Raw genomic sequence first — 15,040 nt, forward strand, 5'->3', positions numbered from 1 at the left:
TAATGGGAGTAATATTTGTGACTCCACTCTTGCACCGACTCTGCCAAAGAAGGCATAGTCTCCGAGGCCCAATCACAGAGAAAACTCAAGGAGGAAGAACTTCACAGGGAGCAAAGCCAGGTACTTCAGGGATGATGGGCTAGGGATTTACCGCCAGAGAGCAGAACCAGAGGCAGAGAAAGGGCTAACTGAAATCATCACAATTCCTGCCGAGAAGGATCTGCTAACTGCTATGGGCCAATGATTACTGTATATTTTTCATTCTTCTTTTTTTCAAATGGGAGTTATCCTGTTCATATTCCACCACTGTATATTGGGTAGATGCTGGAGGGAGGTGACCAGGGGTAGATAACTTGTATTTTTAGGCCACTGGCCCATGAAAAGCCACATGAACATTTAATGCAGAGAACTGTACATGACCTAGAGATCTTGGACTCCGAGCTGACTGTAGTAACTCTGGACTGATGAGACTTTGGGCTATCTTCTTTGGGGAAAGACTAAGAATGCTAGTGAGAAAGTACAGTGAGAAAAGGGGTGTGAAAAGATAATGGGTAGCTGGAGGAGCAGAGTGAGGCAGATTATTAAATGCCCTTCAGTGATTTTTCTGTGTGTCATTCATCTAGTAATAGCATCTCCTCAATTTCAGCTGAGTAAATGGCCACCCAGTTAGTGATTACAATTCCCAACATCCCTCACAGCTAGGTGTGATTGTGTAACTGAATTTTGCCAAAAGGATATGAAAAGAAGTAGTAATGCGGGTAACTTCTAGATCACATTTTTACATGCTTGTCCTCCTAGTCCTTTGTCTCCTCCTCCCACAGGCTACAATATGAACCTCATCTTGTGAGGAAGCTTTAATCATGAAGATAATAACACCTTAGGGCAAGGGTTGGCAAACACTTTCATTAAAGAACCAGATAGTAATTATTTTCAGCTTTGTGGTCTATGGAGTTTCTGCCACAACCACGCAACTCTGTCACTGCAGCAACAAAGCAGCCAGATCAGACATAAATCAATTAGTACGGCTGTGATGAAGTAACTTTTTATTTACAAAGAAAGTTGGAAGGTTGGATCTGGCTAAGAAGCTGTAGTTTGCTGACCCTGTTCCTAGTGAATGGCAGAGCAATAAACCCTGGTATCAATTCATCTCACAATGATGGTGAGAATGAGAAAGAGAATTTATATCTTGTTTAAGCCACTGAATTTTGGAGGCCTCTTTTTTTATAACAGTTAAAGAATGATTCTTAATAAATTCACACAGTGTAGGAATTAAACTTCTAACACAGATGACCATATATTTAGCTTGTTTGAAATTCATGAGAAAAGAGATGGAAAATATATTTCCAGTAAGATGACTCAGTCACTATTCCAGAAAAGATCACGTTCAAACCCATAAACTACAACTATTTCCAAGGGATCCAGCAAGACTGCTGATTCTTTTCTACACAAAAATACAGAATATATAAACTTTAGAGATGTGTAGAGGACCTTTCAAGAGGTAATGGATTTGAATAAATACATCTGAAGATTCAAAGATAATCAACTAGAAAATGGAATTACCCACTTATCATGAGCTTGTTGGAAAAAAAAAAAAAAATCAGGGGTGCCTGGGTGGCTCAGTCAGTTAAGCATCTACTCTTGGTTTCAGCTCAGGTCATGATCTCAGGGTCTTGAGATTGAGCCTCATGTTGGGTTCCATGCTCAGTGCTGAGTCTGCCAGATTCTCTTCCTCTAGGGGTGCCTGGGTGGCTTAGGTAATGATCTCAGAATCCTGGGATCGAGTCCTGCAAAGAGCCTGCTTCTCCCTCTGCCCCTCCCCTTGCTCGTGCCTTCTCTCTCTCCCAAGTAAATATATAAAATCTGGGCAAAAAAAAAGATTCTCCCCTTCTGTCTGTTCCCCCACTTGTGCATGTGCTCTCTATCTCAAATAAATAAAATCTAACTACATATATATAAAACAGTAAGATTTTAAAAATCCCAAAATTTCCTTTCTTTACCTCTACTCAAAATAGTACACTAGGGACACCTGGGTGGCTCAGTCAGTTAAGTATCTGCCTTTGCCTCAGGTCATGATCCTAGGGTCCTGGGATCAAGTCCCACATTAGACTCCTTGCTCTGTCAGAAACCTGCTCCTCTGCCTGCCGTTCCTCCCACTTTTACTTGCTTTCTCTCTCTCTCTCTGACAAATAAATAAATAAGATCTTTTAAAAAAAAAGTACACTAAATTTTTTTCAAAACGTGAAATGATTGAGAGCCTGAAATGTTTAGAGGGAGAACAGCAGAATCATTTGTTCTTTAGGAAAAGGATATAATCTTATCAATTATCTAGAACCACTGTTTGAAATTTCACTATTTGCAGACTGGTATAAGAACTGAAGGAGCAGTAGTCCTGTTTAAGGAAAAAAAAAAAAAGACAGCTTTTCATATACACACCTGTTCCATATGTTCAAATACTGCTGGAGTAGCAATAGCAGCAGGTGCTTCCTCAATAATCTTCTGATGCCTGCGCTGTACAGAGCAGTCACGGCCAAAGAGAGAGATAGCATTGCCATATTGATCTGCTAGGATCTGTACCTCCAGATGACGAGACTGTTTGGCTAGTCTCATCACAAATATAGGAGACCCAGGGACTTCAGCTTGAACCTACATTAGGAAAGGAAATAAAACAAATTCTTAAGTGGTAAGCATTTTTTTTCCATTCTGATAAGCTGCTTCAATTTCAACAGGCAGATGCCTAGAAGTGTCAGGGACCACGTGAATTAGTAGGAGTACAGCAATGAATAAAACATAGTTCATGCCCTCATCTATCTTTAAGATCCTACATTCTTTGTTATGTAACCAGCACTACTTGGTGATTAGGAAACACAGGAACACCGATGTGTTACAAAAGTGAAAAAAACAAAATAGTTTGAAAGACACACACACAAATCCCACAAAAGGGTAAAATCCTGCCATCAACTGTAGACAGCCAAATGAACACCCTGCTCCAGACGAGGTGCTTTCTTGGTTCGCATTACATCACGGACAGTGTTGTGCTCAAAGGACTTGGATATTCAGCGCTGGGGCACACTGTCACCGGAGATCGAGTTCTACCCTGGCAGGTGTTTTCTTGTAGTACTTTTAAAGATCATCCAATGTTTTCTGGCTCCCACTGCTTCTACCGAGACGTCATGCTATTGATCATATTGTTACTCCTTTGCAAGTAATCTTTTTATAGCCGCTTTAAGATCTTCTCTCTTTTTTAAGATCTTCTCTCTCTTTTTTTTTACGGGGGTGGTGAGGTAGCAGAGTTACTCCGGTTATCTTAGATGTGGTTTTCTCTGTATTTGTCCTGTGGGGCTCACAATATATATTTTTTAAATCTGTGCTTGGTATCTTTCCTAAGTTCAAGATAATTCTTAGCCATTATCTCTACAAATACTGTTTCTGCTCCATGATGTCATCAAATATTGCTTCTGTTCCATCCTCTCTCTCCTCTTGAGAGTCAAAGCCCATGATGTTAGATTGTTTCACTGTATTCCATATGTCTTTTATGCTGTTTTGCTATGTAGCAAGTCTCCCCAAGACTCAGGGGACATCATTGCTGAAGACATCAATCATTTTATTTGCTCATGATACTGTCCTCATCTGGACAGTTCTTCTGGACTTGCCTGGGGTCACTTGTATGCATATCATCACCTGGTAGTTCAAGTGGGGTTGAATGGTCTCACTCAAATGTCTGGTGACTTGCGCTGTCGGTGGAGAGATCCAGGGAGCCTTGACTGGAACAGCTAATCTCTATAGCATGTGGACTCTCATCCTCCAGTGGGCTAGATCAGGCTTCTTCAATGCAGCATTCCAAGAGGGTGAGGGCAGAAGCTGCAAGACTTCACAAGCTCTAGGCTCTAGAATGTACACGACACCACTTTTGGCACATTCTAATGGTTTAAGCAAGCCACAGGGCCAGCTAAGACTCAAGGGGTGGGAAAAGAGATGCCACCTCTTGATGAGAGGAAAGGCAATCACATTGCAAAAGAATATACATACAAGGATGGGAGGAGTTATTGCGGCCATCTCTGCAAACAATCTACTGTGGTCCACCCTCTGGCCACAATAATTCATATACCTCCCACATGCAAAATAGACTCACCCCCTCCCAAGACCCCCAAAGTCATCCAATCATGGCATCAGGCTTGACGTCCATTTTCTCATGAATCATGTCCAGATGCGAATGAGACTCCTTGGGAGCAGCTCCTCCAGGTGCAGTTTCTCTTGATCCAACGATCTGGGAACTAAAAAGACAAGTTATCTGCCCCAACACCCCCAATAATTAATGATGAGATGGGGAAAGGATAACTGTCAAAGATATTCCTGTTCAAAGAAGAGAAGATGGGAAGTACACAGCAGTCACTGTTCCACAGTGACTCTGAAATCCACATGGGTACAGCTTGGGCTCCTTGACTATAGGGACAGGGAAATTTTGTTAGGGTCCTTGTTCTGCAACTAGGGAGTGATCTCCCTAATCCATGGCTCTTCTCTGCTTTTAGCTCTGCCCTCTTCCCAGCCCTGTTCTCTGACAAATCTTTTTATTAGAAATGACTGGTATTTACAGCTGAATAGCTTTCTCAGTCTGCTTCCTGTTGATAGAAGTTGAAGACACAGAGCCTCTATGAAGTTTGAACTACCCTTTCAGACCCTTTGGTATAATCATCAATACAAGTTTCTTGAAAATGTTGTGGGTTTCCTACGAATCACACTGGGAGATTTACTCCTTGCCCCAAAAGATATCTCTATACTTTGGGCATATCTCTATACTTTGGGCATATCAGGCTGCTGTGGAATAACACCTTTAAGATTCTCTGAAGCTCTTTCCTGTTAACTGAGAGGGTAATCTACCCAGGAGTATCTTGAATATTTCTGAGACCTTAAAGGATCTCACAGGTATTCTTGACTTGGCCTTTACCCTGAGGTCATTTTTTACTTTGAGATTCTTTTGCCAGGTGGAGACTGGGAATGAGAAAAAGCTCTATTTTCAAACTCAACAAGCTTGAAACACCTTCATTAGCTCATCTCTCTTATATAGTTCCTTAGCATAAGTAACCAGAAGGAATTAACAGATGCTTTCAACACTGTCTAGAGATTTCCTTAACTAGGTCCATGAGTTCATTAAATACATTATCTTCCAAGTTACCTCAGGCAATTGTTCCATCATTACAGAACACGTGTTAACCTTTTTGTCAGACTCTACTAACAATTTCCTCACTGCCTATCCAGGCTCCACTAACAGTTTATTCACCATTCCATTCCTCTGGGCTTCATTAACTATCTCATCATTTTTTCAGCCTCCACCTATGAGCTAGTCTTAAAGTCAATGTTAATTTTTTTGTTTGTTTGTTATGACAGCATCACACCTTTGGGGTATCAATTTCTGTGGCAGTCACCCAGTGATGCCTGACAAACCACCATAAATTTAGTAACCTAGGACACTGACCATTTTATTTTTTTGCTCACAGCAATTTGAGCAGGGCACACAGTCAGGTAGCTCTGCTGATCCTGGCCAGGAGCTGCTCAAGCAGCTGCAGTAATCTGGCAATTGGACTGGGGTAGGATGGTCTAATAGGGTCTCACTTGTATGTCCCAAATACAGTGCTGTCAGCATCCAGGTCTAGGAAGTCTTAACTGGGACTACTCATCTATACATCATGTGGCCTCTCTTTCTCCAAAAGGCTAGAGTGATTTCTTCACTTGTCAGTCTGAGGCTCAATTCAAGAGGCAAGGGCAGAAACTACAAGACCACTTGAGGTTTAGACGTCAGAACTTATATACCATTTCTGCTACATTCTTTTGGTTAAAACAGGTCACAAGGCTAGTCAAAATTCAAAGAGTGGGGGGGGGTCTTTCTTGGTGGGAGGAAAGGCAAAAATCACAGGGGTGTGTATAGAGAGATGGGAGGAGTTATCATGATCATTTTTGCAAATAATCTCTTACATGCTCTCTTCTGTATTTTTCATCCTTTTGTCTCTTCATGCTTTGGTCTGAATTTTCTTCTGAGCTATCTTCCGGTCACTAATTCTCTCTTCAACTGCATCTAATACACTATTAAACTCTTCTATTGACTTATTTTTATTGTATTTTCAGTTCTAGAATTTGTTTCTTCTTTAGTTTCCAGTTTTCCAACCAAATTCTTGTCTTTAATTTCCTTGGATACATTAAGTATAGTTACTTCAAAATCCTTGTCTGAAAGATCCATTATATAAACTGTCTGCAGGTCTGTTTAAAACTGACTTCTATTTCTCTTGATTTTCAGTCATGTAATTTGATATGCCTGCTTACTCTGAAATGGTATTTGATAACAGCATTTGAAAGATAAAAAAAAATAATTTGAGGTTCTGGATGTTATTAAATGTGCTTCTTTCTGGTGGATAGTGACACCACCACCTAGAACCCCTTGCTTGAATCAAAGTTTGAGTATCTTGAAGCTGAGATTTAGTCCCTCTGAAGGCTGGTCTATTTCCAGTTTATTTTTACTCCTAAGGTATAGTGTCTTTAAGATCCCAACCTAAAATCTGGGAGATTTTTGCAGGGAACCTTCCTTAGCAAACTCTAAAGGCTAAGTTTTGTCCTTTAAGTCTTTGACTGTTGAAAACTCCAATCAGCTTTTTAACTGCTTCTTCTCAAACTAGAAGATATCTCTAGGAAAAAAGTGGCTTCAAATGCCACCTCCTCATGTTTCCTTCTTCTCTTATACTTTAGCCCCCTAACTCTTCACTGTCTTGAAAAGTCTCTAGTGCTTTGAAATAGACTTTTAAAAAATTTTTTGTCCAGCTATTCTAGTTTGTTCTCAATGGGAGGATTGGTTTGTTATTTAGTTAATCATTATTTGAACTTGAGGACTTTCACGTAAAACTTCCTAATCTTAGTGTTCTAGATTCTTCAACTATTTGATTCCACAGTAATAAGTACTTTTAAAATATCTAAAGGAGTTATACTTTTTAAAAAAATTAAACTTTTTTTTCTTTCACTTCTAAGAGTGAAAGACCTTTTCTTTAGACCCCACGAGGCATTGATCTACCTATGAAATCAGGTAAAATACAAAAGGTATACAAAGAAAAAGAAGGGTAATATTTGAATTCTGACATTCAAAATAGGACAGTGCAACAAAATAACACCTATCAGTTTGCTGTTGAATGGTCTTTAGAAAAAGAAAAAGGCCAAATAGAAGGTGGCTAGAGACACTAGTAAAGGGTAATGCAAAGTAAAAAATGCTGGGAAAAAATAAAAACAGTGGGAAGCTAAGAGAGTGAAAGGCCAGAATGTGTCCCAATTTTCCTTTTTCTTATTCCTCTTTTTCTGGTAGGAGAAAAAAAGTGAGTCAAGTATGTGAGGGTAGCTGTAGGGCAGTAAAGAAGAGACGTGTGTCTCCAAATTATCTCTCTAAGATTCTGAAACAAGATCATTTTTTTGGCCTTCACAAGTAACTTCTAGTCTGGCCACATCTCTTGGCTGCAAATCAGAGGGTTAGACAGAGATTTGAGGTTTTTTTCCTAGCCCTCCTCAGTTATAGGATGTGGACCTGCCATAGGGCATCTGCGTGTGGTGGCCATGCAGCACAGACTAGGATGTAGACTGGGGAGCTGGCCAGGTAGATGGGACACACAGCAAAAACTGCAGAGCCTGCAGCCAGTTTGAACTAAAGTGAGGTAAAGTCAATCAGAGAGCCTGAGTCTGGCCAAGCCAAGAGCATCCAGATCAGGAGTTAACCACATACTTTATTTACAGTGCCAGCAATAGGGGAACACAAAAATGTAGAAAGGCATTTTGACTCTTCCCTATCACTATGAGGTCCTATGAACCACTACACCATACAGGGAAGAGCTATCTGAGAAACTGAGCACTTCTACAGAAGAGTGAATGACTATTGTTTGAGTTTCCTTATTGAAAAAACCTTACACTGAACTGGACATCACTAATAAGCAGATAGGAGCTAGAGAGAAAGACTAGAGTACTTACAGACAAAATTAAAAATTAAATATTTTCTGGACATCCAAATTATATAATGACTTATTATTATCTTTTATTTTATTGAGGTATAATTGACATACAACATTAGTTTTTGGTGTACAACATAGCACTTTGTATATATAGTGTGAGTTAAATCATGTATCTCTGATATACCTGTAAATTCAATCAAACAAAAACAACTTGTATTCTACCTGTCTGAAGAGGTTGGGGAAGTCATCTGCATTGTTGACTTTTCTGATTCCTTTCCCACCTCCTCCTTCTGAGGCTTTGATCATCACTGGATATCCAACTTCCTCTGCTGCCTTCAAGAACAAGAGAAAAATGTATTATTATTAACAGTGAAGGAGAAAACTGGCACCTTCTTCCTTTAAGAATGCTGTCATTGGGGGCATCCGGGTGACCCACTCTTGATTTCAGCTCAGGTCATGATTGAGCCCCATGTTGGGCTCTGTGCTCAGCACGGCATCTGCTTAGAATTCTCTCTCTCCCTTTCCCTCTGCCCCTTTTCCTGCTTGCATTCTCCCTTTCTCCCTCTCTCTCTCTCTGAATAAAAATAAATAAAATCTTAAAAAAAAAATGCTGTCATTGGTAGGTCCAAAAGTAGTAAAATAGAAAGGTCCTAAAGACATAGGCCAAAAAAAAAAAAAAAAAAAGTAGCAACATAGGTGAAAAAAGAAGTCTTAACAGTATTTGTAGCATTAGGTTGAACCAAAATAAAGTGACCATTTTTTGTAGGTTAAAAAAAAAAAGGGAATTGTTGAATACTGGCATTTTCATATTGTTCAACTTAAGACAATTCTGTATACATCAAAAAAAAACAAAAACAAAAACAAAATAAAACTACTTGTTTATGGGGCACCTGGGTGGCTCAGTCAGTTAAGCACCGAACTCTTGATTTTGGCTCAGGTCATGATCTCAGGGTCATAGGATCGAACCCTCATGTCAGGCTGCATGCTGAGCATGGACTCTGCTTGTCCCTCTCCTTCTGCTCCTCCCCCTGCTTGCACTGTCTCTCTCTCTCTCTAGTAAATGAATAGATAAAATCTTTTTTAAAGCTTATATATCTTTTTTAAAGTTTACATATGATTATGCATGCATTCATACACCCACATATCAGGGTATTGAAAGAAAAAGTCTAGAAATACACAAGTGGTAATTTATAAAAGGAAGATGGGTAGATATACTTCCACTTTTTACTGTATTTATTTCTATATTACTGGAATTTCTTATAATATATAGATATTCATGTATTACCACTAATTTTTATTTTTAAAAAAGGTATAATAAGTTCACTTAGTAAAATGCTGACAGCTTCTGACAACAGAACTCTCATATATCCAGAAGTTATTTTCTCACTCAACTTTTTATAAAAGATAAACATAACAAGATACTAAAGTACTTTAAAAATTAGGAAAACTAATTTTCAACACATACTCATGTGGTTTTTGCATTCATGACATTTAATAATGATCAGGTAACAATCCTAAAACTTTCTAAAAATTATTATGTCTCTGTTAAGGAGGGAGGTAGTTAAATCAAAATATGTCCATCTATTAGAATACTATCAATTATTAAAAGGGATGAGGTGGCTTTTATATGTAACAATAGAGAAGATGTCTAGATTGTATTGTTACGGCAAAAGTAGAGTGGGGAAAAGTTAGCCAAAATTTAGAATAACTAAGTCATTCCTTTGTCGAAACATCCCAGTGATTTAGTTTCCATCATAACAATATCTAAACATGTACCAACAGAAAGAAGGGTAATTTCAAATGTCGAATTAGTTGATTATGCACAGTTCCATCTCTTCTAAAATTCTCTTGGCTCTAATCACTTCTAAGCTTATAAACAGAGTTAGCCTGATGAAACAGTGTTATAAAAGCAAGTTATTTCTGAGTGATAAGTACCACAAAGAATCAGCCACAAGTGTGGAAAAACTTTAAAAAAAATAGGGTAGTCCATAGGATGTCAGTAAGAAGGTAGGTCTTTTAAAAAGATATGAAGGCTCTAGGCACAGGTCATCCACTTAGAATACTTTTTTTAAAAAGATTTTATTTATTTATTTGAGAGAAAGAGTGAGAGTGAGTGAGAAAGAGAGAGTGAGAAAGAGAGAGCACGAGGAGGGGGAGAGGCAGAGGGAGAGGGAGAGGCAGGCTCCCCGCTGAGCAGGGAGCCTGCTGCGGGACTCAGTCTTAAGACGGTGGGATCATGACCTGAGCTGAAGGCAAAAACACAACCAACTGAACCACCCAGGTGCTCCTATTTAGGATATTTTAGAAGAATTTTAATATCATAAGGAAAATGCTTATACCTAATAAAAACAGGAAAAGAAACTAGGATTACTAAGCAATATATATATATAGATACACATTATATATATACATACTGAGAAACTAATTTTATACTTATAATAATTATAAATATGGGAATCTATTAATAAAGATGATCATTTTATGATAACAAACTATGAATCAAAAAAGCCTGAAAGAAGATGCATTAATGTGTTATGAATATGTATCTATCTCTAGATGGTAGGTTTATGGGTAGTTTTATCATCATTTCTTTTCTAGCCTTCCAAATTTTCTACCAGAAATTTTTCGTTTAAAATTATGACCAGGAAAAAAAGGAATTTTAATTGATGAGCAAAATAGCTAGTTCCTTACAAAGGGCTTCTACTCTTTGGCAAATGATAGCACATAGAGTATAGCGTTTGCAATTCAATTAGAAATATTAGTTATTCTTATTAAGGAGATTATAAGAGGCTTAACTTGAAATGCAAACAAAAGAGAAAAATTAGTTGAGCATTCAGTTTTCCTCTTGAATTTATAACACACAAAGTCAAACACGAGTAGTGTGTTTTTCTAAAATAGCCTCTTTCATCATCTACTTGGAAGCATGCGTAACTGACACTTCCAACTATTTAAAAAGTGAAAGGGGAACAAACAGGAGAGAACGATAAAAGAAAGAACCGCAATGTTGGAGAAAGGATCTCCTTTTGCATGGGTTCCTGTTGCTACAAGGATGGACAGAAATTAGACACTTCCAGCCTCTCTTGGCTCCCTCCCTCACCCCTCCCCAAGGGAAAAAGTGAATTGTGTGATTGGTCAGTTTGGAAGGAGGAACTGAGCATGCACAGCTCGACCTCTTCCCCTTTGGGATCAGCCCACTGCACAGAACATATGCTCTTTGTCAGTTCTCAGTGACAAAGAAGCTGGATGGTAAAAGCTCTGTTCCTGCAGAGGAAAGTATGGGGTTACTCAGCACCGCCAGTACCCAGTGAATGAGCAGGCAGAACTCAGATGTTCAGTTTACACATCTGATTGTTGCTACACACTGAAGCCATTTTCACCAACCTATCTGTAATAAAGCTGACATTTCTCTATCTGCCTGGCTTCCTGGTTCTGAATTTAAGCAGGGGAAAATGTGAATTGTTTGTTACTCCTTCCCCTACCCCCACCCCCACATACACACACTAACAGGTGGTAGAGGGCAGAGTTGGTAGTCCCTTAAAGCTGAATTAGCCACCTAAGAAATGTTCTGTACGGGGGGAGCAGTTTGCTTCAAAAAAAATTTAAATTAGGGGTGCCTGGGTGGCTCAGTGGGTTAAGCCACTACCTTCAGCTCAGGTCATGATCTCAGGGTCCTGGGATCAAGCCCCGCGTCGGGCTCTCTGCTCGGCGGGGAGCCTGCTTCCTCCTCTCTCTCTCTCTGCCTGCCTCTCTGCCTACTTGTGATCTCTCTCTGTCAAATAAATAAATAAAATCTTTAAAAAAAAAAAAGCTATAAAAAAAATTTTAATTATTTTTGTTAAATCTAGGTCACTTCCTTACTCTATAAACTATATCTCATGTTCTTACAATCCCAATGCCATCACAGGTGTATATCATGAACCAGCCTTCAAATTACTTTGTGACTCTAACTGGTCAGTTGAAAGACATCATTCCCTAGAGTTTGTAACTTACCTTCAGCCCATCATCCACATCCTTCACATAACCTTTTTCATATAATTCCTGGGGAACATTTAAGATACGTTTTGAAAAATCATTTTCATGCCAGTCCACACGAAGACCTGTAACAGATAACAGTGACTTGAAAGCTGCTATAAAAGCTTCTGATCTTGTCAATTTTCTGCTATTCCTTCTTTCAAATGCTCTCATATTTTTCCAAAATTGAGGGTATATGTGAGAAAGAGGGATGCCATAAAAGCCTCATCAGTCCCTGGGGTTAACGGCACTTAGCTCTGCAGGACCTGGCAACTCAGGTTCTGACCCTAGAAGAAGCCAAGAGAACAAACAGGGAGCAAACTTGTAAAAATGCAAGGACCTACAAGACCAAAAAAACAAAAAACCCATGTCGGACTTTTCACAGCAACTCCACAGGCAAAATACCTTCGATTTGTGTGTTCAGGCCTGCTCCAGGGCCAGAGGTCTGGGAAATAATTCAATCTTTATGAGCCCTTGGAAATGGAAATGGCGGTTTTATTGGCCTCAGCAGAGTCATGATTCCATGCTCCCTGAACGTCCCTGTACTCAGCCACAAGGGGAATGCTACAGTCTCTCCATTCAAACAAGAATAAATTCAAACGTTTATTTTAAACTGTTTGACCCAGCAGTTCTGGAGAGGATATTGTAATCCCCCTGGAGAGCCAGAGTAACAAGAGTTCAAATCTGTTCAGCCTCAAGACAATGGTCATTCCCATTTGAAAGAGCTTTTAGAGTATGTCGGCTCCCTTTGCTGGAGTACTAAAAAAAGGCAAGTTCATACTGCAATCAGCTATAATGATTCACATGGCACTCTTTAAGGGATTAGTCAACTATAAATCATTTCAAGAAAAATTTTATTCTTCTGTATGCCTGGAAGAAAGGTTTATTATTGCCCTCATTTTCTGCATCAAGGGCAAAGGAGAAGTTGAATGGTATTAAACAGGCAAAGCAAATCACCAATAGATAGTGGGCTGGCATTAATAAAACACTGGCAGGCAAACATTTGAATAAGCTGGTTTTAGGTTTTTCTTAGTGATCCAGGTCACCCCTCAAACAGGTTCAAAGGCCTAATTCTGCCTAAGTCCACCTCTGAAGAAGATTCTAGCCTACCCAGAGCAGATCCCAATCTACAGAACCATGTGAGTTTTCCTACAGTTTCTCCAAATTCCAATTAAGTCCCCAGATCACTTAAATCACAGCTTAGCATCTATGCATCTGGTATAAAATTTATATTCCTAAGACATCATAAAATCACAGGTATATTGATTAAGCTAGGAAATACAAGGTACCAGAAATCAACCTCGATTCTATTTCTTATCACATATCAGAATACAATTTTTTAAATTTAAATTCAATTAGCCAACATATAGTACACATCATTAGTTTCACATGCAGTGTTCAGCAATTTATCAGTTGCATATAACTGCCAGTACTCATCACATCATGTGCCCTCCTTTATGCCCATCACCCAATACACTTAAAATAAAGACTTAAGCCACAGTCCCAAACATCATACTGAGATTTTCCGTACTTCAAAATACAAACAAGAAATAGTTTCTTACCACTGCCACTCCAGGGAAGAGTCGGGATACCTGCAGTTTGAGCCACTATGGAAGATGCAATCTTATCCCCCAAAGCCCACATGGCCTGGCTTGGAGGACCTAAAAACAAGAAAAGAACCATGACTGCAATATTCTGGCTTCATCTCTGTCACACAGATTTTGTCTTCTATGTAATTATTTTTGTATTTGTCTTATCTCCCCTACATTACATATTATGGAGATCATGATCTTGATTAGGGGGATTACTATGTTATGACTTATCTTTGTACCCTTTATAGAACCTAATGTAGTGAGCTCTTAAGCAGAGTTCGGTATGTACACTGAATTAAATTCCTGAAAAATCTGACTTTATCGTTGTTCATGATCCAACTTCACCAGGTTATAAAGGTCTTTTTTTTTTTTTTAACCAATCCTAAAATAAGGACTAAAAAGTTTGGGGTTCAAGTCTGAAATGTGCCCTCCTTGGTCTTAGGGGAACCCAAAAGGAAGATTTATCCTTTTTTTTTTTTAGGGATTTTATTTATTTATTTTGACAGCAAGGGGGAGATCACAACTAGGCAGAGAGGTGGGCAGAGAGAGAGGGGGAAGCAAGCTGCCCACTGAGCAGGGAGCCCAATGGGGGAGCTCGATCCCAGGTCCCTGAGATCATGACCTGAGCCAAAGGCAGACACTTAACGCACTACCACCCAGACACCCCAGGAAGATTTATCTTTAATAGGGTTTACAATACATAATCATCATTGTGGAAGATCTCTGAGATAAAGAGAGAAACCCTTTGAGCCATATACTCTTGATTTCTCTCTCTGCTATATAGCACAGCAAAAAATCAGAAGAAAAGGCTCTCACTTACAAGAATGTTACCTATACACTAAATGTGAAGGTGATGATTCATATTTAAGGGCACAGTGCTAGGGTATCCTAATACTCAATTATCTCTGCTACATAAAAAAGGCCCTTTCTCCACATATTTTCTTAAAATTAAGGGCAAAGTTTAAAAGGCCAGTGTTTTGGAAATCAGAGCCTTTTCCATATATCATGGAAAAGAACCTGAGGACAGAAAAGACCATCAAAATGAAGAAAGGTAAGTAGGATGTAAGAAATAAGGAAGAGAAAAAAAAAAAAGAAAAAGAAAAAGAAATGAAGAAGGTTACTCTGAGAGTTGTTAACTGATGAAAAATAAGAGCCCAGTGCATGTTAAACAGAAGAAAAGCAGAACATGGAGTGGAACACAGGCAAAACTGACAGAACCAGAAAGACAGGAAGAGTATGTCAGAAAGGCTTACCCATGAAGGCGATGCCATTTTTCAAAAGAAGTTCTGGGAGCTTGGGATTCTCAGAAGCATGACCCCAGCCAGCCCACACTGCCTATAAGGGAAGATAATATGATTTGTTCTTAAAATTCACACTAAAAAAAACCATGATAAACTGTGTTACTCTCTACAAGACTCGCCCTACTCCATGAGGTACAATAGCTCCACAAGATCCTAACACTTAATT

At 39.1% G+C, this 15,040-nt stretch overlaps 1 protein-coding gene across 6 annotated transcripts in view; it reads right to left on the bottom strand.

Annotated features, from left to right (window-relative positions):
• Positions 1–15,040, bottom strand: part of ACACA (acetyl-CoA carboxylase alpha) — a 284,911-nt gene that overhangs the window by 165,681 nt on the left and 104,190 nt on the right. For all 6 annotated transcript variants that reach the window (XM_059379646.1, XM_059379645.1, XM_059379644.1 and 3 more), the window contains 5 exons: positions 14,827–14,908; positions 13,544–13,642; positions 11,961–12,067; positions 8,193–8,303; positions 2,434–2,643 (listed from right to left, as the gene is read on the bottom strand). In XM_059379646.1, coding sequence (XP_059235629.1) covers positions 2,434–2,643; positions 8,193–8,303; positions 11,961–12,067; positions 13,544–13,642; positions 14,827–14,908 — 609 coding nt within the window. The remainder of the gene's footprint in view (positions 1–2,433; positions 2,644–8,192; positions 8,304–11,960; positions 12,068–13,543; positions 13,643–14,826; positions 14,909–15,040) is intronic.

This window comes from Mustela nigripes, chromosome 16 (genome assembly GCF_022355385.1).
Source record: "Mustela nigripes isolate SB6536 chromosome 16, MUSNIG.SB6536, whole genome shotgun sequence".
NCBI lineage: Eukaryota > Metazoa > Chordata > Mammalia > Carnivora > Mustelidae > Mustela > Mustela nigripes.